The 21845-nt window shown below is 37.1% G+C and overlaps 3 protein-coding genes across 12 annotated transcripts in view; 1 reads left to right on the top strand and 2 right to left on the bottom strand.

Annotated features, from left to right (window-relative positions):
- Window positions 1–647: 647 nt before the first annotated feature.
- LOC132844478 (heat shock protein beta-7-like) lies at window positions 648–3334 on the top strand. Of its 2 annotated transcripts, none has more exons than XR_009648346.1 (3): window positions 648–894; window positions 2794–2910; window positions 3070–3282. XR_009648346.1 is itself a non-coding variant. In XM_060867962.1 (3 exons), the coding sequence occupies exons 1-3, from the start codon at window positions 1869–1871 to the stop codon at window positions 3211–3213; spliced, it is 282 nt and encodes a 93-aa protein (XP_060723945.1). In that variant the 5' UTR covers window positions 1545–1868; the 3' UTR covers window positions 3214–3334. The 2 variants fall into 2 exon arrangements, 1 of the variants encoding a protein (XP_060723945.1); XM_060867962.1 differs by lacking the exon at window positions 648–894 and adding an exon at window positions 1545–1889 and having other exon boundaries at window positions 3070–3334.
- A 215-nt stretch (window positions 3335–3549) lies between these two features.
- cplane2 (ciliogenesis and planar polarity effector 2) lies at window positions 3550–7084 on the bottom strand. Its single transcript, XM_060867961.1, has 5 exons — window positions 6894–7084; window positions 5573–5725; window positions 5232–5356; window positions 4982–5118; window positions 3550–4664 (listed from the first exon to the last, which is right to left on the bottom strand). Exons 1-5 carry the CDS (start codon window positions 7000–7002, stop codon window positions 4436–4438), a joined length of 753 nt encoding a protein of 250 aa, XP_060723944.1. The 5' UTR covers window positions 7003–7084; the 3' UTR covers window positions 3550–4435.
- Window positions 7085–8893: 1809 nt separating this feature from the next.
- Window positions 8894–21845, bottom strand: part of cadpsb (Ca2+-dependent activator protein for secretion b) — a 72521-nt gene continuing 59569 nt past the window's right edge. For 7 of the 9 annotated variants that reach the window (XM_060867949.1, XM_060867950.1, XM_060867951.1 and 4 more), the window contains 9 exons: window positions 20905–21066; window positions 18515–18670; window positions 17941–18088; window positions 16766–16840; window positions 16558–16641; window positions 16231–16263; window positions 16022–16129; window positions 11318–11422; window positions 8894–10259 (listed from right to left, as the gene is read on the bottom strand). In XM_060867949.1, coding sequence (XP_060723932.1) covers window positions 10083–10259; window positions 11318–11422; window positions 16022–16129; window positions 16231–16263; window positions 16558–16641; window positions 16766–16840; window positions 17941–18088; window positions 18515–18670; window positions 20905–21066 — 1048 coding nt within the window. In that variant the 3' untranslated portion in view covers window positions 8894–10082. The remainder of the gene's footprint in view (window positions 10260–11317; window positions 11423–16021; window positions 16130–16230; window positions 16264–16557; window positions 16642–16765; window positions 16841–17940; window positions 18089–18514; window positions 18671–20904; window positions 21067–21845) is intronic. The other 2 variants (XM_060867955.1, XM_060867957.1) reach the window with 1 other exon arrangement.

Genomic DNA, 21845 nt, shown 5'->3' with positions numbered 1-21845 from the left:
GCATTGGCAGCTTGGCTGTGCTGGGCCTTGAACCCCGATCCTCCAATCAATATGTCAGGGTGGTTATATTATATTATATTATATTATATTATATTATATTATATTATATTATATTATATTATATGTCAGGTGGTTATATTATATTATATGTTATATGTCAGGTGGTTATATTATATTATGTTATATGTCAGGTGGTTATATTATATGTCAGGGGGTTATATTAGGCAGCAAGTCAACTGTCAGGGCTCAAAGTTGATATGTTGTAAGCAGGAAAAATGGGCAAGCGTTAAGTTCTGAGCAATTTTGACAAGAGCCAAATTGTGGTGGCTAGTCGACTGGGTCAAAGAATCTCCAAAACTGCAAGGCTTGTGGGGTCTTCCTGGTTTGCAGTGGTTAGTACCTAAGGAAGGGTCATTGATGTGCTTGGGGAGCGAAGGCTATCCTGTCTGCACAATCTCACAGAAGTTCATGATAGAAAGGTGTGAATGCACCCTAATCCATTATTTTCAACCACAGCAAGTTAAATGTCTGAGGTATGTTCTTTTATGTTCTGTGTGTTTTGTTGTGTGACTGGTGAAGATATGAAGGTCAAAAATAAAAAAAGTCATATGGAAAACCAACCCTCCAAACATGGGTTTCCTCCATCTTTTATTTTCTTCCCTTGATCTACTTCAGACTTTTTCACCTCTGGTCTCCTGCAAAACCCCACTATCCACCCCACCCCACCCCACTCGCCACAGGTGGAACTTTCTATACCCACCAGGTTTTGAGGTAAAAGGCAGGTTTGCAGACACAGAGGGGAAGCTGGCATTTCTAGGATCAGCATTCCTTGATGGAAGTGGGACACTGCACCACAGGCCTCCCACAATCAAGTAGGAATTATACCATGTATCAGTGAGTATACAAGGGTGTTAACCTTGGCCAGGGTTTCAGGCATTTCAGGTATAAATCCTCACATCCAGTTAAAAAATATAACAACATATAACTTAGTAATCAGTAACAGCAGTCATTTAATTAAAAACATTTGCAGAAATAATTTTTTGGTTACCTGTGACATTTTCATGCTGCCACTCTTCCCTTCTTATCACAGTTACCTGGCTTTTATTTTGAAAATGAAGAACCCACATTGCTTTGTAGTGTGCAGTCCAGCACAGAAAGTGAAACAACCTGTGTAGTACATCATTAGGTACATCTAGATGTACAACATTCTATAAACCTCTTTTGTGGTTAAGTATTAGTATCATGCGTAGTATGCCATTTCATAAACAACCATACTGACAACATACAAAATGGTTGCTACACTAAAACCTACCTTCAGAATAAAAGCTCTAATCAACTTTGGAAATGACTCACATCTCTCCAGTACCCTAACCATTCCATTCTGTTTACGAAACAAGCCCAAAGTGGTGCTTAATTAGAGCCTATGTGATGAATAACACTTGTGCAAATGCTATTCATGTCACATCATATTCATTCTCTAGTTGTTGTACAATTTTATGTATGCTATGCTGCTATCCTGAATACATGCAGAAATTAAGCATATCTAGCTATAATACAATATTACACACCGTGTGAACAGTGCACTGTGAATCACTACAAAACAAAAACACAAGAGACAGGTATAGGTGATGATGCAGATGAATATTATTAGTTGCTCAAGTTCATTTTCTCTCCTACTTGAAAAATACTACGCATGGACATCATATGAACCTCAGCCATATAAACCCTCAGCTAAATGACAAGCCACAGCACTCACAACTCACTCACGCAGGCAGTGAAACATTTCTAGTCTATAATGTGAGGCAATTGGACTACTTTATATACATTTTTAAAACCTGCATTTTTTATGTTTATTATCCATAAACAACATGTCAAGCAAAGAATCAAAGGTGAGTACGGGAGATTTTTTACACTATGCCTGATAACATATTGCAGTGTCTAGAAAACAGCTCTCTTTTGCTGATCTTAACAGAACACACTAAATAACACACAGTAATAATTCTAAGTTACTGGATTTGTAACATTGATTCTGCACTTCAGTCAATGTTTCTAAATCCTCTCAGGCTACTAAAAATGTCAGAGGCACATAGAGGGTAATTCAGTAATGAATCCATCCTCGAGTCTAATCATTAATGTGTTTTATCTTACAGTGCTGCTGAATTTTCACTCTGAATGGACAAATGTTGAATTATTTACATCATCTCTGACTGTAGTGCATCTGTCATTCAAACCACAGCTTAATAATCATACGCTTGTTCTAATATGTTATCATTTCTATAGTACAGCTAATTCACAGGGACTTGTATGGTTGACAACTGGCTGGTTTCTGAATGCTGGTTTACTTTTTAAAATTGTAACCTGAGGTTAACTATTTGTTTATACAAGTTGGTAAGGACCACACATTTGTTATTTGGTCCCGATAAATAAAAACAGGGTTGAAAGAGGGTGTACTTATTTTTTCCCTCATGACTGTACGTAATAGCAGGAACTTCTATAGCATCAGTATAAATACTACCGTAAAAGAGCATGCATGTCATCTCTTTTATTAGTAATTAAAATGAAATTGATTAAATAAAACATAAAAAGCTGCAAATAAAAGCTACATTATATTAGGACTAACACACTTCAGGCTGTTATTGAAAAATAATCAACTCTAGAATGGTAACAATGTTAATACATCTCAATACTTTTTATTTTTCTTTTAAGCATGTTAGTTTGTGCTAAATCACAGTTTTATTTATATGCATTTGAATAGCCAGTGAATGTTCATATCTTAATCCATCTGTTTTACAGGGGAAGATGTGTGCTGTAGGAGACATGTACACATTCACATTGGACCTAAGTGCATTCTCACCAGAGCAAGTGATCGTTACTTCTTCACATAACCTCATTCACGTTTCTGCTGAGAAGGTAAGTAAATATATCTATAGTACCTCATCTTTACTGCACTTTATCTGTGTGGCACTCTGTGCTGTGTTTAAGGCAAGTGTGACCTTACTCGAGCTTGTGATCACTTCCTGACCAGTCATTGTGTTGTTTTTTCATGAATCACTCATCGATGGGGACTAGATGGAATCAGACGGGACAATCGTGAATACATTTTCACACAAATGCCAGTTTCCAGCTGATGTAGACCCAATGTCAGTGACCTCATCCTTGGGGAACAGTGGTACACTGATGGTTAGTGCATGTAAACAGAAAGCTAAAGGTTAGACAATGAATAATTCAAATTCAGTGTACAGTGCAAGTGTGGACTAGGTCTCTACAACATCTGCAGATTTATAAGCTTATACTTTTCTTGACTGTTTTTGTTTGTTGTGATTAATCTATGAAATCCAGATAATTATACATTACTATCTCTTGGGAATTTGACTGTGCTCGTAAAAGGATTTATGGATACATTTAATAGATGTTTATTCATAATGTTATATTTGTTTAATTTGCAAGCTATATGTATGAGGTTTATATACATTAAAATGATAAGAGGATATTTGTTGTTCAGCATGGACAACTTTATTATTGTACCCGATTTGGAAAATGAATAAAATAAATACCAATTCATCAATAATTGTCTTCATGGTCAGACGTCAGTATATGTTGAGGTAGGTATTTAATTCATTGCACTATAAAATTTGATCATTAACCATAATTTGAACATCTTTTCGTGATATCTGACTAGGAAACAAAGAAATCTCATACTTCCTAGTTGGGAAGCATAACATCAAATCAACCGGACTTCTCACAGCATCAACTAGCAAGTCTTTACGTTTAACTGAGAATACTGTACATATCACTGTTTACCTCAGAACAATTAACAGACAGATACATTTTTTGTTAAATCTATAACACTGACTATACAGTTGACTGTTTTAAGAAGAGAATACATCACACATATCACTAACATTAGCTGGATAGATTTTCTCTGTTTCTCATTTTGTAGTTTGAGCATGTGGAGGTTGAAAGTGAGGTAATTCCAGCTTCTCACTAAGAATGATCTTGCAGTAATTACTTTAAAAAGAATATTACTTAATGAGGGCACAGTGCTGAAGCAGTTGGGGTTGAGCTTCACTCACCAGGCTTCCTAAGTTATTCTTTAACATCTGCGAAGCTTTGCATATTCTCCCTGTGACCATGTGGGTTTCCTCTATGTGTTCCAGTTTTCTTCCATCTTTAGAAAAATATAGCAGATGATGGCTACAGGCTACAGTAATTTGCCCCTAGGTGTGAATGTGTGTGCATGGTGCCATTTGATTAACTGGTGTCCCTTACACTTGACATACTAATGTTCAATTTTGGACAAGTGCAAATTCATGTATGAAGGAACTATGTAATAATATAGTAAAGGGCCTTTTAACTGTGATTTAAATCCCTACAAGTTTATAATGGATTCAAAGTCTAACAGGAAGGCAATCAGTGTGCTGTTAAAAATGTGAGCTCATACGATAATTTCTGGGCCGATGTGTCCCGAATTAGACAGTACTGAAGTGGAGGTGTGCATACAGTCCTGGTGCCATAGGTTTTCTGCCAAGGCATTTAAAAGGGGTGTAATTTCACCAAGGCCTCCGCTCACATCGCCTCCAACACGAAACACTGGCACACCCCATACTTCCTGAAAACGTATGATGTCGCTCTCCGTTACATCTGTGTGCATAAATAAGTCAAATCTATACAGTTAAGGTCTATGTGTGTAACAAAAAACATGTTAGAACATGCAGAGGTAAATGTAATTGGGCACTACACATTCATCAGCACTGTTAAGCGCAGTAATATGGCTGCCATTTCAAATCCCAGGGCCAACAAGCTGACACTTCTTGGTCCTTGAGCAAGGCCCCTAATGCATATGTAATTCTCAATTCCATTTTCTCCATCTATCACACTAGAGCTCAAAACTAAAGTATAATAAACATTTCTTTACACAACAATGATTTTTGAACTTTTTAAAAAAAAGTAAGTGTTCACATCAGCTTTGATTAAAGGATACTTGGTCCCAACCACCACTCTGACAAGTCTGTCTGATGGCTCTGTGATCCGAGACATTTGATTGGAAAGATCCTCAAAAGACCCGCGATCAGTGAAGGAGAACAGGAAGAGAATGGCATCTACATGTTCTTTACAGGACTGTTGGAAAATCAGTGATTAAAAGTTAAATCACAAAATTAATCGCAGTAAATCCTGGAAAACTGGGATGTAAAAGTTAGCTAAATGGATCATGTACTAAAAGAAACCGTCACCGTCAGCATGTGGTCGAATCTTCGCATGGCATTCTCACCGCAGTCCCATAGCTGAAAATGAAAGAAAAGAACGCGGCCACCGTCCCTCAGCTTCACAGGCCAAAACAATGCACACGTCTCCATGCCTAAAGAAGTTATGATTTTGGGTAGGGGAGGACGAGGGGGTGTTTACACTTCATTACACTGGCCAAGTAACCACATGTATGAATTATTTTAATGTATGTCTTCATTGAAATTATTAAATCATTTAATAAGTCAGTTAATAAGTCAAATTATTAAATCAGTTTATAAAAATTTCTCAAATGTGTTCACACTGTGAGGTTTTGCACTTACGACAGTACCTGAGGTTTCATAGTGTACGTTGGGCATGTCTAAACCAGCAAGGCGAGCAGCTAGTGTCGTTTTCCCCACTCCACTTTTACCTGACAGGAACACTTTATAGTGAACTATGTCTGCTTTCAAATGTGGAGACATCACCGGTGCTTCCAAAAGACCTAAAATAAAATATGAATGTTACAAAACACTCCCTAGTGATCGATTGGTTAATTAAAATTTTAAAACTTTCACACAGCTCCAAGTTTAATAATCCTGAGCTGGTGTTGCTGGTGGTTCTGTGCACGTTCTTTCCATGTTTATGTGGCTTTCCCCTGATGTTACTGAAAATGATTGATGATCCATCTACCCAGTCCATTTCTTGTAACACTTATCTTACACAGCATTGCAAGACACATAGAGCCTATATCATGGGAATTGGTGCACATGATGCCAACCCATTGCAGGGCACAACCTTACACACTCACACACAACAGACAATTTTATAGATGTCAGTCAGCCTACAATGTCTTTGGACTGAGCAAGGAAACTGGATCACACACACACCAGAGTGTGGATCACACACACACCAGAGTGAACACACACACAGAGTGAACACACACACAGAGTGAACACACACACAGAGTGAACACACACACACACACACACACACACACACACACACAGGGCAGAGGTGTTAATCAGAATTGTATAAATCACTCTGGATAAATCTCGTCAGAAAGCAGCTCCCAAATTTGAGGGTCCCTTATCACAAAATTGCAAACGGTTTTGATTTTTGCATTTTCCCTGCAAATTATCTAACCAATGAAATGTATTTTATTATTACTTAGACATTTATTATAAAAATATGTTGTTTGAAAGGGCTGTCCAGAGAATATTTCAGAACACTGGGATCTAGGTGGGAATACAGCTTGGATTGGAGGGCAGTTCATTGCAGGGAACATGCACACAATTTAGATTAGTCAAACCAGCATGCTTTTGGGAGGAGGTAGGAGAAAGAAATAACTTAAATAACACACAGGGAGTAACCTAGACCTGTGAGGTCACAACATGAGCCACTTTGACATTGTGACACCAGACCACCATATTTATAATGAACACCAGTCACAGTTAGCTATCTATTCTCATTCAGGAGCTGGTGATATTTAGAACAAGAGCTGAAAATTCATCGTTCAGCTGGGATAACGAGAACAGAGACAGAATAAATAACCATTAAATAACCATAACACGAAAAATACTGAGATACTTTACATCTAGAATAGATAGTCACGTGCACACATACAGACCAATAATCGAGTCGTTTCAGTGGTTGCCATAGGGATAACATACCGAACTTTCTCCTCTTTTTCTTGTGCAAAATCTTGTTGAAAAATTCCCGGCTTTCAGGGTTTCTGTGCCAATCTGGCACCATTATCGATCCAGCAGCTACCCAAGCCATTTCTGTCTTCTGATTAAAACTGCAGATAAAACAGCCTACAAACTCAAAGAAGGACCGGAAGAAAGCCACTCTAAGCACGCTGTTATGTAAATATCAAAATAAAAGTCCAAAATACGCGTTAAAGGTTTATTAGGAGAGGAAAGTACATTCCAGTTCTCAACTAAAGCGAGAAAGATAACAACAATGTAAATGTGATCAGCACTGTGCAAGCATACTTTTATACTAAATGTTAAAAAAAGACGCAAATAAATTATTTATGATTTGAGAGTATTAGTGATCAGAATTCCGGCTCTTTTTAGTGAGTCGAGTCATTTGGCTTAGCTGACCAACATGAGCCGACTCTCTTTTTTTTTTGGTTAACAAATCTGTCACTATCATTTGTGATATGTATGACTTGTGTTTGCTTTTTCTTTGCCTACGTATGGCTGAAATGAATTCATGAAATACCTTCTAATGAACAAAATAATATTGATAAATACAGTTAGCATAGCTGAATTCATGTTATTGTGACTGATTTGTAATGTTTTTTTTGTGAAGTTTTACGTTTACATTTGGTCTACTTGCTGTTCTGATACATTTGACTGCATACTTTATACACTACATCTTCAGTGCATCCTCTGTGTCATTCTGCTTCATTCACACAGCTGAGAGTCAAACACACCTCTCATTATTCATGCTAGTAAACAGTTTAGATGTTAACAAGGACATTTTTTTAGTAAGTTACTCTCCAAAGCAGGGGCGGTTCTAGAGGTGGGGCCACAGGGGCCCTGGCCCCTGCTGAAATCTGATTGGCCCCTGTTCCATCAATCATTGACGAGAAGAGCAACAGGAGAAATTTTCACAACGATCACAGATGCAATTCCACCCCCAAACAATTGGTGACACTCGAGCGTTTGAAAAAGGAATGTATTTGCACCGTACTGAATAAATTATTTTGTGTTCTTGAATGTACCCTGTACTTGGCCCCTGAATGTAACATGTGGCCTCTTAATGGCCCCTGTTACAGAAAAATCCTAGAACCGCCACTGCTCCAAAGTGTAACAGCATATCACAGTCAGCTCTCAAAGTTCATCTAAAAGTGTTTCGAACGACACATCACTATACAGACTGCCTTCACACCTGAAACAGGGTCGGAACTACATATAACACGGTAGAGAATCAGCTTCCGTTCCCTCATATTTCATCCACATCACAGGGCTCTCAAGTTTTGAAGACAGGCAAGCGTGTCCCAGTGTCCCGCTCAGAGACATGATGTTTTGTGTTGAGGTGTTGTTCAAGCCGACCATCGAAAATACCCTCGCTAATGAATATGTTTTTTTTTTTTTATTGGTTGTTGCGTTAAATCTTACCCAGAGATTTCTATTTCCGATTGGCTATTGTGTAGCCTCTTTTTTTGATTGGCTGATAAGTGGCAGGCTCGACTATGAACTCCAGGTGAGTTGTTGTTGATGTCAGCGACTGTTTGGATAGTCTGTCAGTCACGTGTTCCAGTATGTTTGATTACTAGAAAAAAAGGGTGGGTTCAAACAAATGGTGCAAAGCTCCAGGTTATTTAGCACATCTGGATGCATATATCAGGAAATGAAAGCTGAAATTCTATCTCATACAGTATTCATCTTTTGAGCTTGAACTATTTTTTGGGGAATGTATAAACACAGTGCATAAACCAAATCCACGGAACTTCTTGTTAGTGCCTGCAACAATGAACCTCACACACCTCATTTGTCCTATTAACACGATAAATAAACAATAGAAAGATATGATAGATAAATGTGGAATCATTTTTTAAAAAAAAATCTATTTGCCTATTATCATCTAATTATCATCAGATTGAATCGATTGACAGTGAAATGTAAAACGTTTTAAATCACATAAACAGAGGCACTGGGCATATTTGTACAGTTATATTTATTAGAGGCCACAGCTCTTGCATATAACAACTGTTGGCTTTGATAAGGCAAACGCAAGAATGAATCCACCAGCTAACTGACACAGAAAAGAAAAACATAGAGCTTTTGGAGAAGGTGGAACCCACAGGCATGCAGTGATGGCTCAGAGTGCAATGTACAGCTGTGTATATACAAAACAATAGTGAGACCCCCCAGAATGGCACATATCTCTGGCTATGTAAGCAATAATTAATAAAGGATTGCTTTGAATAGAACATAAATCCAAAAAAACCAAACCAAAACAAAACAAAAAAGTCAAGAATCGCTTTGCTTTGTAAAAGTTAAAATAAACAAAAATATATTATTTGGTAGTCATTTCTGACATCTAAATAAAAGACGTCTCCAAGAGATATCAAAATGGAGCTAAGAGAATATTGCCTTTCTAGAATACCAATTTATATATAGGTTTTAAGATGTTGAGACAATGCATTGTTGGTGAAATGCAACATATGTTTTTCTATAAGAGTCACAGAGCCTCAGCACAAGTAAAGAAAAAAAAATCATTACATTTTTTAATGGGAATGTGCAGACACAGAGGACATTTACAGTTAACAACTTTTAACTTAAGTACAGATGTTCTTTTTCGGTTTTGTAGCAGTTGGCATCCACTTTAGAAACAGACAAGACAAAGAAAAGGATCCATACACTCATCTTTTACGACAATGTACCATTAATGTATGTAAGAGTATGTCAAAGAAGCGCCATATATGTTATCGCATTGGACAGGGACACACCTAATAATCTCACTCGACATTGTCAAACAAATGGTACTCCATATTGCTTAGGAACACATAGAAATAAATCCCCAAATAAATTAGTCCAAAAAAAATCTCTTACTTTTTTTTTTTTTTAATCTTTATTATATTATCATAACACAGCTAAAATTGTCAGTCATTTTCTTTGTAACTCTTTTAAACATTTCTTTTTAAATCATTATAATTACTATCTTTTTCTGGACTTTAGCTCTGTTTTTGGGCATATCGAGCAAATGATGGGAGATCCTAAGGGTGGCTAACTGGAGTAATCAGAGTGGGGTACATGCATCTTCTGTTACCAGGCTTTGGGGAAAAGGGAGGTTGGAGTAGGGGAAAAAAGGGCTCAGGTTTCGAGCACACCACGTGGCATTCTGCTCTAATCATCCTCCTCATCCTCTTCATCGCTGTCCTTCATGGAAATGCCCTGCATGCCACCCTCTCGAACCGAGGCAGTGGCCTCTTCCAGAGTGAGTCGGTTTCGTACCGTATCGTACATCTTGCTGTTCAGTGTTGAGTCAAGAACGCCTTGCAGCCTAAAATCTCGATATTTTTTCTACAAAAAAAAAAAGCCAAATACTACTGAACATGCTGAGCAAGACAAATCTTTAATGAGAATATATTATACGAATCAGTTCATATATATTTAATAGCCTAAATATTGTATAGTATTACATATAATGAATATAACAGCAGTGTGTGAGTGATATATTGAGCTTTATTTTTCCTTTTTTTTTTTTATGAACAGTTTTGTCCCTCATGATCCTTTAACTATTTATGTGTTGATTTATGTGTTATTTAGGATCTTGATGAAAGCTCAATATATCACCTAACATTCTGGCAGAGGAAACCAAGTTTAGTGTGAAATATACTGATTCTTCGAAGAATTTGTGATGCTTTCATAGCTACTATTGTTTTATTTAATTATTTTTAATATTATTTATTTTTATTTATTTATTTTTAATATCCATTACACAGCTTCTAAAAACCATTTATCTCAATAATCTCCATTTATCTCTTGGCTGTCCCTATGATGATGGATGGCAAAGGGATTATACAGATATGCAATTTCACATTTATGCCCCAGGAAATGGTCAGAGGCAGCAATAGAGTTTCTGGTGCATGAGAACAATTGAAAAACTATTTTTTTAAGGATAGCAATTTGTTTGAATTGAATCCTTAGGGGTGTCAATAACTGCCACATGTTTAAGAGAAAATATAATTATTTCATATAGGAGTGAAGATAAGAACTATTATCTGAGTAAGAATTTCTATTTCATATGTCTATTCTATATGACTATTTTGCTAATCTTCATTAAAAGAAAATCTTCATTAAATCCATAGATTTTTATTCTTATTCTCAACTAGGAAATATGCACAAACACAAACAGACAAATTCTTGTACATGTAGACGCTACAGTACCTGGTAATAAACCTAATTCTGATTCTGATATGAATGAATAAACCATTGTAAGTAATATTAGTATTAAACAAAGTATCCTGAAATACCATTCTTACAGAACAAAGAAAAGCAAAGGAGAATACTGAGTTTCCTCACATGGTGTATGAGCAGTCTTACTTTATTCAACTGCTTCATTCCCAACTACACGGTACCTTTACAATCCTGATGAGGATTTTGAGCTGGTACACATGGAGCTGTTGGTCCATTCGGTCAGTGAGCCAAGTCCCCAGGAGATTCATGGTGGCTGTATACCATTGCTGCAACGTACACAAACACAGCGTTCTCCAGCAACACACACACACACCCACACCCACAAACGAACCCATGCAAGCGACCAGAATATCCAGACACACATAAAGGTATATATATATATGTATATATATAGACGCATATATCCATTAACATTCACATAGATGTAGTCACGCTACATAACGCATGACTGTACGTGTACGTTCTCTCTCCGATACATACGCATATACACGTACCCTACACACGCACCTCACACACACATGCATAGACAAAAATACCAGCATACACTCACACACACAAAATATACAGAATGCATAGCAACATAGACACAGTCACACCCTCACTTAGCAACTGGTTAGTCAGGCAATTTAAAATAAATTTACAGAGGCAGCAATATGACCATCTGCAAAAAAGTATATAAATCATGCATTAATTAGTTGCATAATTAATAACAAAACAAAGTGCTAACTTGTATTATTCTTAGTATATATGTATATATACACAGCATAGTCTGATGTATAGATCAGAATTTTTATGATATTTAAAATAAGGCTTTTCACATTTTTTCTGAAATTATTCACATTTAGGTCTGAGTAAATGGTAAAAATGTGAATAGTTACAGAAACAGGTATAATGTGAAAATCCGATTGTTTTCTGATCATTTTTGGCCTGTGCTATCAGAACTATGCTGAATGTGTTAAAACAAAACCTTGAAATGAAATTTTTGTCCATGCTATCAAATTTAAATCTACAAAACACCCCTAAATTCAACAAAACATTCTTCAAGACAAAGCAGCAAATGTCAGAATGACCATAAAACTCAGAAATCAATATATAAAAGTGAGAATGAAAAGAATCTGCAGGCAAGGCGATTTGTACTGTTATCTTAAACCATTTCCATTCTTTTAAAAGAGCAAATATGTACTGTATAGTGCAAATCTGTAAACCCGGGTGTCTTCGAAATCACATAGCAAACATCTTACGTATAGTTCAAAGAGAACAGCACAGGTGTTGCATAATGGATGAAGTGATAATCTCTTATAGTGAAAGAAATAGTCAACAGCAGGATCCTGTGGAGCGACTTGGTGTATTTGGGAATTGTAATGTGTTTTTTTTCCTTGTAGGATTTCCTTGAAGTCATCGTCTTGCTAAGCTTCTTTCGCTTGCCTAGTCTAGAGTCTTTCCATACTAATGCAGCATTCAGCTGGCTCTTGGAAACTCCTATTTTTTAATTATAGCTGCTGTTTTGAAAAGTTGATATGACCAGATGGTTAGTCTGAAATGCTATTCCCCATATCAGGAGAGTTGAGTACTTTATTAATCCCAAAGGGGAAATTTGCAAAAATTAAATCACAATTATTCAGTTTTTGCTGGTGTCTGACACAACAGGTTGGAATGATTTGAAATTGAAATATTTCTTCTTATAAGTAGAGATGGCACAGATTTCATACCCAAGACCTTTTTCTTTATACCAGCGATTTGTCAATACTTAAAAAAAGGCCAGTGAAATAAAATGAATTTGATCCTGAAACATACAGAAAAGATCTTGTGTGAAATTATACTTTTTAAAATATTTGCAGTCTAAGTGATTTTTGTGTGAGTGCTATGGTATAGCATAGGTTCTGCTTTTAGCTGTGTATTTTCTTCCTGCATTTTAAAGTAGTTTTTAAAGATAACTATATTGGATCGGATACTCCATGTTTCAGAAAAGAACATGTGGCGTTGTGCCATCTCTATTCCTAACATGTATTGTTTATTCCTTGGATATTACTTAACCCTTGTATGTTGTTCGGGTCTGTGGGACCCATATTCATAAACATCAATAGTTTTGAAAAACTTTGCTTCCTTATAAATTTGTTGATTTTTTTCCAGTCATAACTTGATTAAATTTGATTTTCTTTTTTTATTACATATTATTAAAAAACAACAAAAAACGAGTAGCACTTTAATTAAAAAATGTGAAATAATATAGGTAAAGGGCAAATATTAACCATATATGCTGTTTATATTGCTTGTAATTGGGATGAAGTAAACATCTGTAGAGTATTTTAACATAAAATTTTTGATTGTGTTGAATTAAAAACCCAAAAATGCAGCGGGTCCACCAGACCCATGAATGCTGGCTGAGTAACAAAAATACGAACACCATACAAGGGTTAAAAAGCATATCTGTAAAGGTCTCAACTTTTCTACATGTGTTTAGATGTTCTAATCATATTGATTACCTTATTCATCAATATCATCATGATTGTCTTATTTCCCACAATTGCAGAAGACTTGAACTCAGCAGTGGTAGGCTATTTCAATGACTGGATCATTTGAGTGATCAATGACTGCTTTGACCCTTAAAAGGAAAAACCTATGCTGGCATTTGCTGATTAGAATGATTAGATATGTGATTGATTGAGTTAATTAGGGTTAGGTGCTTTGGTTGGTCCGCTTCGAGCAGTCGGTTGGTCCGAGCGTGCAGTGCATGCAGAGGGAGCAGGTGAGTCAGTGGGCCTGTGTGTGTGCGTATGTATGACGTGAGAATTTTAGGAGGTGGTCATGCTAGTAGATGTACACAGGAAGATTATTTGATTAGAAATCATGCCACTCAACAGAATGTGATCAAACAGTAGGACATCTAGAGATAAGTTCCACTTTGTTATAACAAGAGAGTGTGGTGGTGGTGTCCTTAGGGTAGAAGGAGAAGGAAGAGTGTATAGAAAGGGATGGAGTTGAAATGTGAAAAGAGATGAGACCGAGAAGACTGAGATGAGAAAGTCTGGACTTGGCTTTTAGACACTAGTTTATCACAAATGCGTTCTTGCTTCCTGCATCGTTTAGTGCACAGAACTTTAAGCTTATGCTAAATATGTTCGAACACTTACAGTATGTGTGGGTTTAAATGTGTTAGAAATTCTTGGCATTAGTGTTACTTTAAAAATGCTTAGCAATAATGATGACCCACAATTCTGGCACAAGCAAGACATTTAGAGCACTTATTTGATTATCTCAAGGGGATGGAAATTAAAGTGCCTCTAAAAGAAACCCATCCATGTTTTGAGAAGCAAGCAAGTACGCAGAATATAAAACAACTTTTACATACAACAAACTAACAAGGAAGAACAAGTCCATGGTGATCCATAATATGGTACATGGAAAGCTGTATGTCCTTCAGTGTCTCACAGCAATTTAAAGATGAACAAGGTGTGTAGACTCTTTGAAAATTTAAAGGCACTGTTTAAAATGCTCACAAGTTTTATGTCAAACCTTACATCTATGCTCCCTCGAAGAACTCCCTGAGACTATATGAGGAAGAAACCTTGAGATGAACCAGACTAAAAAGGGAACTCATCGTCATCTGAGTGACACCTGAGTGTTCCCTGCTATAACTATACTATGTGGTGTGCTATATAGAAAAAAGTGCATTACAGTTTTAACATGAAGTCTATTTTGAACCATTTGATAGAATCCATAAAGAACCCTAAAAGAACATGTTTGTCTAGGAATATAGCCAAAGATCATTTGTTTCGAATTATATCCACGCACATCATTCTTGTTTATATTTTTTACACATTGCTCATGAAATCAGGTTTCTTTTGTTAGTGAATTCACTCAGGACATACAGCATCTCATCTGATTGCCCCCATAGTAAAGAAACTGTAAATAAAATAATAATCAATGTGAAATAAATGTCAATGGCTTGTAAATGTGCTTAACAGTGATTGGGAAACCTGCCAGCAGACATGCATTAGCAAAGAGTGTGTATTAAATATGCTGAAACACGGCAGAAGAAGCAGCAGGGAAAGCACACGGAGCCTCTTTAAGACACACCAAACTGAGACACACATAAACAAACTGCTCCCCATCACAGACAAATGCTGTGTGGACCTAAATGCACTGTGCTGCATTTTGTCAATAAAGAAAATGCAACCACAAACTCTAAAGAACCCTAACGACACACTCACATGTGCACACAGTCAACAGCAAGATCCACACATATATAGATACAGCACAAATCTACTGGACATAGAATAAATCACCTCCCAGTACACACACAGATCACACAGATGTGCAACACTGGAAGTCAGAACATGAGTCACAAAGGATTATTTCTAAATTAAACAGTGCTCTCTAGTGGGAATCACAATTTACATCACTTTGAACATCGAATAACATATTGCACCACAATTCAATAGTGACATAATTAGAAATATGGAAAAATATGCCAAACATTTATATTGTATTACTCAAAGATCCCATGGAGTGTTTGAGAGCACTGTCATAAATAATCCACTTGGTGGTGGTAGTGACACTTTGCCTTTTGATGTCTAAGCACAAAGGTCCAACACACAGCTAATGCAACACTAGAGCACAAAGGTGCAACTGGTTGTGTTAATGCAACACCAGAGCACAGGACGCTGAACAAGAATTGACAGTAATGGGACAGTGAGAAGTGAGAGACTGAGAGCCTCATGATAAGACTGGTCTTTTTTGTTATGATGAAAGAATTCAGAGCTCAGAACTCAAAATGTGACTTATCCCTCATATGCCCCATTGTTTTGCCACATTTTGGATGGAACCTCCCTTGTCAGGCATGGAGGAGACGGCATCTTACTTACATCAAATAACCTCTCTATATACACCTCCTCATTGACCTTATCTCGCAGTATGTCCTGAGAGTGACGGACAAAGGTCACATAGCCATCAGCAACATCCATTCCTGGTTTCTGTAGAACATAGATCGCAGAGAAAGTTTATTAGACACTCCTGTGAAAAAAAAAAAGAAACTGTTAGTAAATCGTTTACAGCAAAACTGTTTAATACTTACAGGAACATCCACATATTTTGATGCTGCTTTAACCTGAAAACATGCAAAACAAGTCAATAGGGGACCAAACAAGAGATGATGATGATGATGATGATGATGATGATGATGATGATGATGATGATGATGATGAGGAGGAGGAGGAGGAGGAGGAGGATGAGAGATACAGATAGATAGATAGATAGATAGATAGATAGATAGATAGATAGATAGATAGAGTGAGAGAGAGAGAGAGAGAGAGAGAGAGAGAGAGAGAGAGAGAGAGAGAGAGAGAGAGAGATGGTCATGGTTAATACATTAGTCATTTTATAATATGATAGTGATTCTCACCGTGAAGGAAAGGAAGGAGGAGAAGAGAGTTCCTTCATCATACCTAGAGATCTTGGCAAGAACACTCTCCAGAATTGCCACAAACTACATGTGACAAAAAACACCATATAATCCAAAACAGGTCAATGACCACACACTGACACAATTGGCACTGTAAAGTATTTAGCAAATTCAACACATCCAGTATGTTGGCTATTGGACCATTTACCTTAGCCACCAAAAGTGAAATCATTTCCTTCACACTCTCTTCAATAAGCTCATCAATTTTAGAGTGATACTGTTTCTGAAAAGCAACAAAACATGTGCACACATAAAATAAATTACTGCAGTTAACTTTTGATAACAATTCTATAACATTTGACTTGTATAGCACTTTTAACAATGGATACTGCCACAATTCAACTTTACAGAAATAGAGAATTTCAGAATGTAAGTTGTAAAATTTAAATGTGTGACTGTGGTGAGGAAAGCCTCCCTGAGATGATATGAGGAAGAAACGTTGAGAGCCAAAAGGGAACCCATCCTCATCTGGGTGACACCAGATTATAAATAAGCTGTCTTACTTAAAAAAATTGCAATTATATAACAGGAATTTCTATCTAGCTTCAAGATGAAGATAACAGATGATCCAATTTCAGTACTTAAGTTTTCAGTTAAGTTTAACTTAACTGTTACATTTTACACCCAAACCTAAATTTTGCTAAAAATAACAAATGTTGCTATATATTGTCTGCAGCTTGTTTTAAAGACATCTCACTATTTTAGTGAAAGTGACGTGACATACTGTACAGCTAAGTATGGTGACCCATACTCAGAATTCGTTCTCTGCATTTAACCCATCCAAAGTGCACACACACAGCAGTGAACACACACCCGGAGCAGTGGGCAGCCATTTATGACTGCGGCGCCCAGGTAGCAGTTGGGGGTGTTCGGTGCCTTGCTCAAGGGCACCTCAGTCGTGGCCAGCCCGAGACTCGAACCCACAACCTTAGGGTTAGGAGTCAGACTCTCTAACCATTAGGCCACAACTTCCCCGACTTAGAATAAAGACATCTCCATTTTAGAACTCAGTATATTTTAATCTGCCAAAATTAGATGTACATCTTTCCTAAAAAATCTACAGACCGATTATAGTGTGTGTATGAATGGAATATAATTTTGTGGATGTATGTAACAATGTATAAATGTATAAATATCACTGCTGTAAAAAACACTCCAAATGGTTCAACACAAGCTTTTTTCTGATGATGTAGAAATAAAATCTTCTCAGTCTACTAATCCACTAACAGTAAAGTAGTATCTTTTATTTTGCTCCTTTGCACTTTTTAGCTAGACAGATCAATCAGATACTTTTTTATTAGATTAATTAGACCTTTTTATTACCTCCTGGCCCATCTCCATGGCACACAGTTTAGCTGACTGGTCCTTGGCATCAACCATCACGTTGAACATGGTGCATAAGGAGAGTGGGATGCGGAAATCTGTAGAACGGCTACTCTTGGTCAGCTTGGACTCAAAGGCTGTCCTGGTGCTAAAGACATGCAAAGAGTTGGCCAGAAGGGTATTAGTAATTTTACACCTCAACATGCAGACTATGAATTATGCATTCATGATTGGTTAGCTGATACTTGATGTTTTTTGGTAAGTTCAGTGTTTTTCAGGTGCAGTAGGATTATTCAGTTTCAGATAATTACAAAGTGGATATCACATCTTTGCAGCTTTCATTTACGATGACCCTAAAGTGCAAAATCCAAAACTCACCAGCAAATAAAAATGCAAATATAAAAAAAACATCCAAAAACAAAATGAAACCCTGAAAGCAAAAAACGAGGCTGTGATATTCAAGAGACCTTCATGCTCCATTTTAAGTTTTAGTTACCTCTTGTGTTTTTGGTTGGTTAAAGTGTTTTGCAGTTTAGGGCCAATGTATTCATTTTCAAACTCAGCATGCATGTACCGTTTAACACAGGACTCAATCATGTCGCTGGACATGAGCTTCATCCGGTTTTCCAAGTGCTTGGCAAACTCCTCCTCAGGCCAGTGCAGGTCTCTGATGAATGTCTGTAGGGCATCCAGCTTCCAGAACAGATCCTCTGAGGTCCCCGAGCCATTACTGCCAGGTACAGTGACACATCAGAGGTTAAGGGTCAGAGCCTTTGTGAAAAGGCAAAAGCTTTCTATGACTACTCATTACAAAAAGTGTTTCTCCGATTATTTTATGCATACGCTGACTGGTGGTACACATCTGGTGAATATCCAGAAACAGCCTCAGTCAGTGTATGGTAAAATAGAGACATGTCAATAACCTCGCACAGTTGCGTGGTTATTTCTTCTTCAAGTTGGTCTGTAATCATGCACAGGTTAATCAGTTTCACTTCTCTAAAAGGGCAAGAGGGCTTGGGAATGTCATGGTGAGAGAAGGCATGTAAGAGATCTATACTAATTTTAAATATTACTGGATCACTAAAACCTGACACTTGCTTTTTCAGGAACTCTTCAGGTGCTTTGAAGCAATCATTCAGCTGCATAACTACACAAGCTGAGAAAAAGTATACTTTATTACTCTAAATCCTTACATTATCTTGTTAGTGCTGAACATATTACTGAACATAAGAAATGGACACCTTACTGAAAGCCCAAACAATATGATTTGCCTGGACTGCAATTTTGAGGGGAAAAAAAAAACATTACAGGAGCTAAAATACAAATCCAAATGAGAGACAGAAACACAAAGATCAGGCTCTCTCTCACCACCCATGCCCGACGAGGCTGGCGGAGTTCCAGAGGTCAACACATACCATGCAGTCAACTCTGAAGACGTTGCCATCCTGAGTGGAGATAAGTGGGACAGGAGGAGGAGAAGGAGGAGGAGGAGGAGGAGTGTTGTAAAGGTCAGGGAGGGGGTGGTAGCCTACCATAGAGTTAAAACATAAGAGTGACTCAGGTTTCTGAGAGTATCGAACTGCACCCATCTTGGTAGAGTTAAAGCTTTGAAACCGAATATGACCTATTTCATATTGTAGTTTTAGAAATGTTTTGGATAGTATTTACTGGATTAGGATCTTAACTGGTCTTAGTGTCTTGATCACTGAGTGGGCTTCAGATCTTCATACCTGTATAATATGAAAAAGCACATGTGCTTTTTTTCATATTATTCAGGTATGGAGATCCGGAGCCCATTTTGATGGTTAAACACCACAGGAGCTAATCAGTACTTCAGAGAGGCCAGACTGGGAGGTCCACCAACCCACAACCACTAAAACCTTTCAGGCAGACCTAACATCAGTGTTGGTCCGTTAGAAAACCCCTCCACTTCAAAGTAATGGATTTCTTACCTCAGAAGTCAAAGGAAACTATTTAACTCTTAAAGAAACTCTTTACGGCCCCTATACGTCAATTAAGATTCATCATCACCATCATCAGCATCATCACCTCATTGAGCTCCAAGAACGCATAGGGGTAACTAAAACTGCAGTCCTACCCTCAGACATAATTTTAAATGGTGAAATTTTCCTTCATTGGAAGACTAAAGACTGAACGTAGGTTTGGGTTGCAATCCAGATCTCACCACCTCAGTCCTACCTCAATGGCATGCACATTGAGGAAAATGAAAAACTTTTCAGCTCTCATTTCAGGTGAACAAACAACTTGGGATTGCCCCAAATCCCTTGCAACCTACTTGGCATGAAAATGTCTTGAAAGCTAATAAATGCTTTGCTTATAGCCATTTTTACCAATTCAATTCTGCTTAATTAGTTGACATTCTAACATCCATCATTGAGAGGCCAATACATAACTCATGCATTTGTACAAAATTGTATAACATACTGGAGCCTAATTATGCCAGCTTGACAAACATTTTAAAATCTCCTTTTAATACTCTAGACAAATAATTTTCACTTTCAAGTCAAAGCTTGGAATGAAACATCACACACCAAGTTCCAGCCAATTGTAAGTGTTCTACATACTGTAGTTCGACATAGAAGACTTTGACGTTGGATGTTTGAGTTTTAGCTTTAACGCTGTTAGAGAAAGTGCAGTTTAAATAATTGTTATTTCATATAATGAGCAGAATCATGCCTGGGAGATTTAGTTCACAATCAAAATTAAATGCCTGTCTGCCCAATTGACTCCTTTCATAATTCCCCCGATTTCTACTACATGAGCCATCTGCCTTTTAAGAAATTTTAACAATGATTGTCAAGGCACTACTGTTTTTGTTTTCAAACATTCCTCTCTAGTGTCTGCATTTTACCCCAGAGATAAGAAGTAGCTTCAAGAGAACATCTTCATGCCAAGGACACGTTTGAATTAATCAGATCTGTGGTAAACTCATTGAATACACACTCAGAGTCATAAATAGCAGTCATCCAGGACGGAGTGGAAAAGCTAGGCATTTGTGGAAGGTTAACAGATAGTCCTGCTACTGGCACAGGAAGATTTGGTACTTTGGGAATTTGGAGGTTCACATTTGGTAGATTCACATTGGGTAGATTACTTGTTAAACTCCTGCAGAAACAGACAAAAAGAAACAAAAAAATCCATAACAGTGGCAATGTGGAATGCTGCAAAAAAGCAAAGTAAGACATACAGTAAAAAAGTAACAAGTAAGAAAAATTGTAAAGGAAATGCCTTAGACATTCAAAAACAGCAGACACAAAGAATCAGTAGTTAAATGTAGGGAAAGGTCTCTAAAACACTTAAACTGAGGACCTACAGTAAAACCGAAAGATGGTTGATAATACAGACAAGAGCACACATATATACAGAAAAACATATACAGAAAAACAAAGGAAAAAAGCAGCATATCTCAGCAGCAGGAACGAACAGCAGATTGGAAGGTAACACATAGAGTGGTGGGAAATTAAAAACACAAAACATAGACAATAAACGAAAAAAAAAAGAAGCTATTTTCTATTGTACTAGTTGAAGGGTACTCAGTAAGAGCTCCATCAAGGGTATCAAAAGCGTTTATATACAAGCTTACAAAGCTCTAGGCTGATAATCTCCATGGTGCATCTGTTTAGTTGAAAAATATTGATAAAATAAGATTATTAAGGAGAAAGCTTGACAGCCCTTCATCTAAATAAGATTATCCCGATATGGGAAGTTGTCAAATCAACAGGCAAAGAAATATCAGGAAAGGCAGGAAAGACAGAACTGATTAGCACATAAAAGGCATCCTATTTCCTTCAAGCATGCAAAATGAGAGTTAGTCTACAAAACAAAAAAGATGAAAACATGAAAGGCATTGACTGGAGTCTGAATGAGCGAGATTTCTTTTGGAC

Source organism: Tachysurus vachellii, chromosome 4, assembly GCF_030014155.1.
Source record: "Tachysurus vachellii isolate PV-2020 chromosome 4, HZAU_Pvac_v1, whole genome shotgun sequence".
Lineage (NCBI taxonomy): Eukaryota > Metazoa > Chordata > Actinopteri > Siluriformes > Bagridae > Tachysurus > Tachysurus vachellii.
The sequence above is the reverse complement of the archived record's forward strand: the minus strand, read 5'-3'. Positions and strand labels throughout refer to the sequence as shown.

What these genes read in the sequence shown, in the direction of transcription:
- LOC132844478 (XM_060867962.1), top strand. Translation starts at nt 1,869, where the DNA reads ATGTCAAGCAAAGAATCAAAG. An exon ending in TGTCAAGCAAAGAATCAAAG is followed by an intron (nt 1,890 to 2,793) that starts GTGAGTACGGGA and finishes TCTGTTTTACAG; the next exon opens with GGGAAGATGTGTGCTGTAGG. An exon ending in TTCACGTTTCTGCTGAGAAG is followed by an intron (nt 2,911 to 3,069) that starts GTAAGTAAATAT and finishes GATGGGGACTAG; the next exon opens with ATGGAATCAGACGGGACAAT.
- cplane2 (XM_060867961.1), bottom strand. Translation starts at nt 7,002, where the DNA reads ATGGCTTGGGTAGCTGCTGGATCGATAATGGTGCCAGATTGGCACAGA. An exon ending in CGTACACTATGAAACCTCAG is followed by an intron (nt 5,357 to 5,572) that starts GTACTGTCGTAA and finishes TAACTTCTTTAG; the next exon opens with GCATGGAGACGTGTGCATTG. An exon ending in GATTCGACCACATGCTGACG is followed by an intron (nt 5,119 to 5,231) that starts GTGACGGTTTCT and finishes ATTTTCCAACAG; the next exon opens with TCCTGTAAAGAACATGTAGA.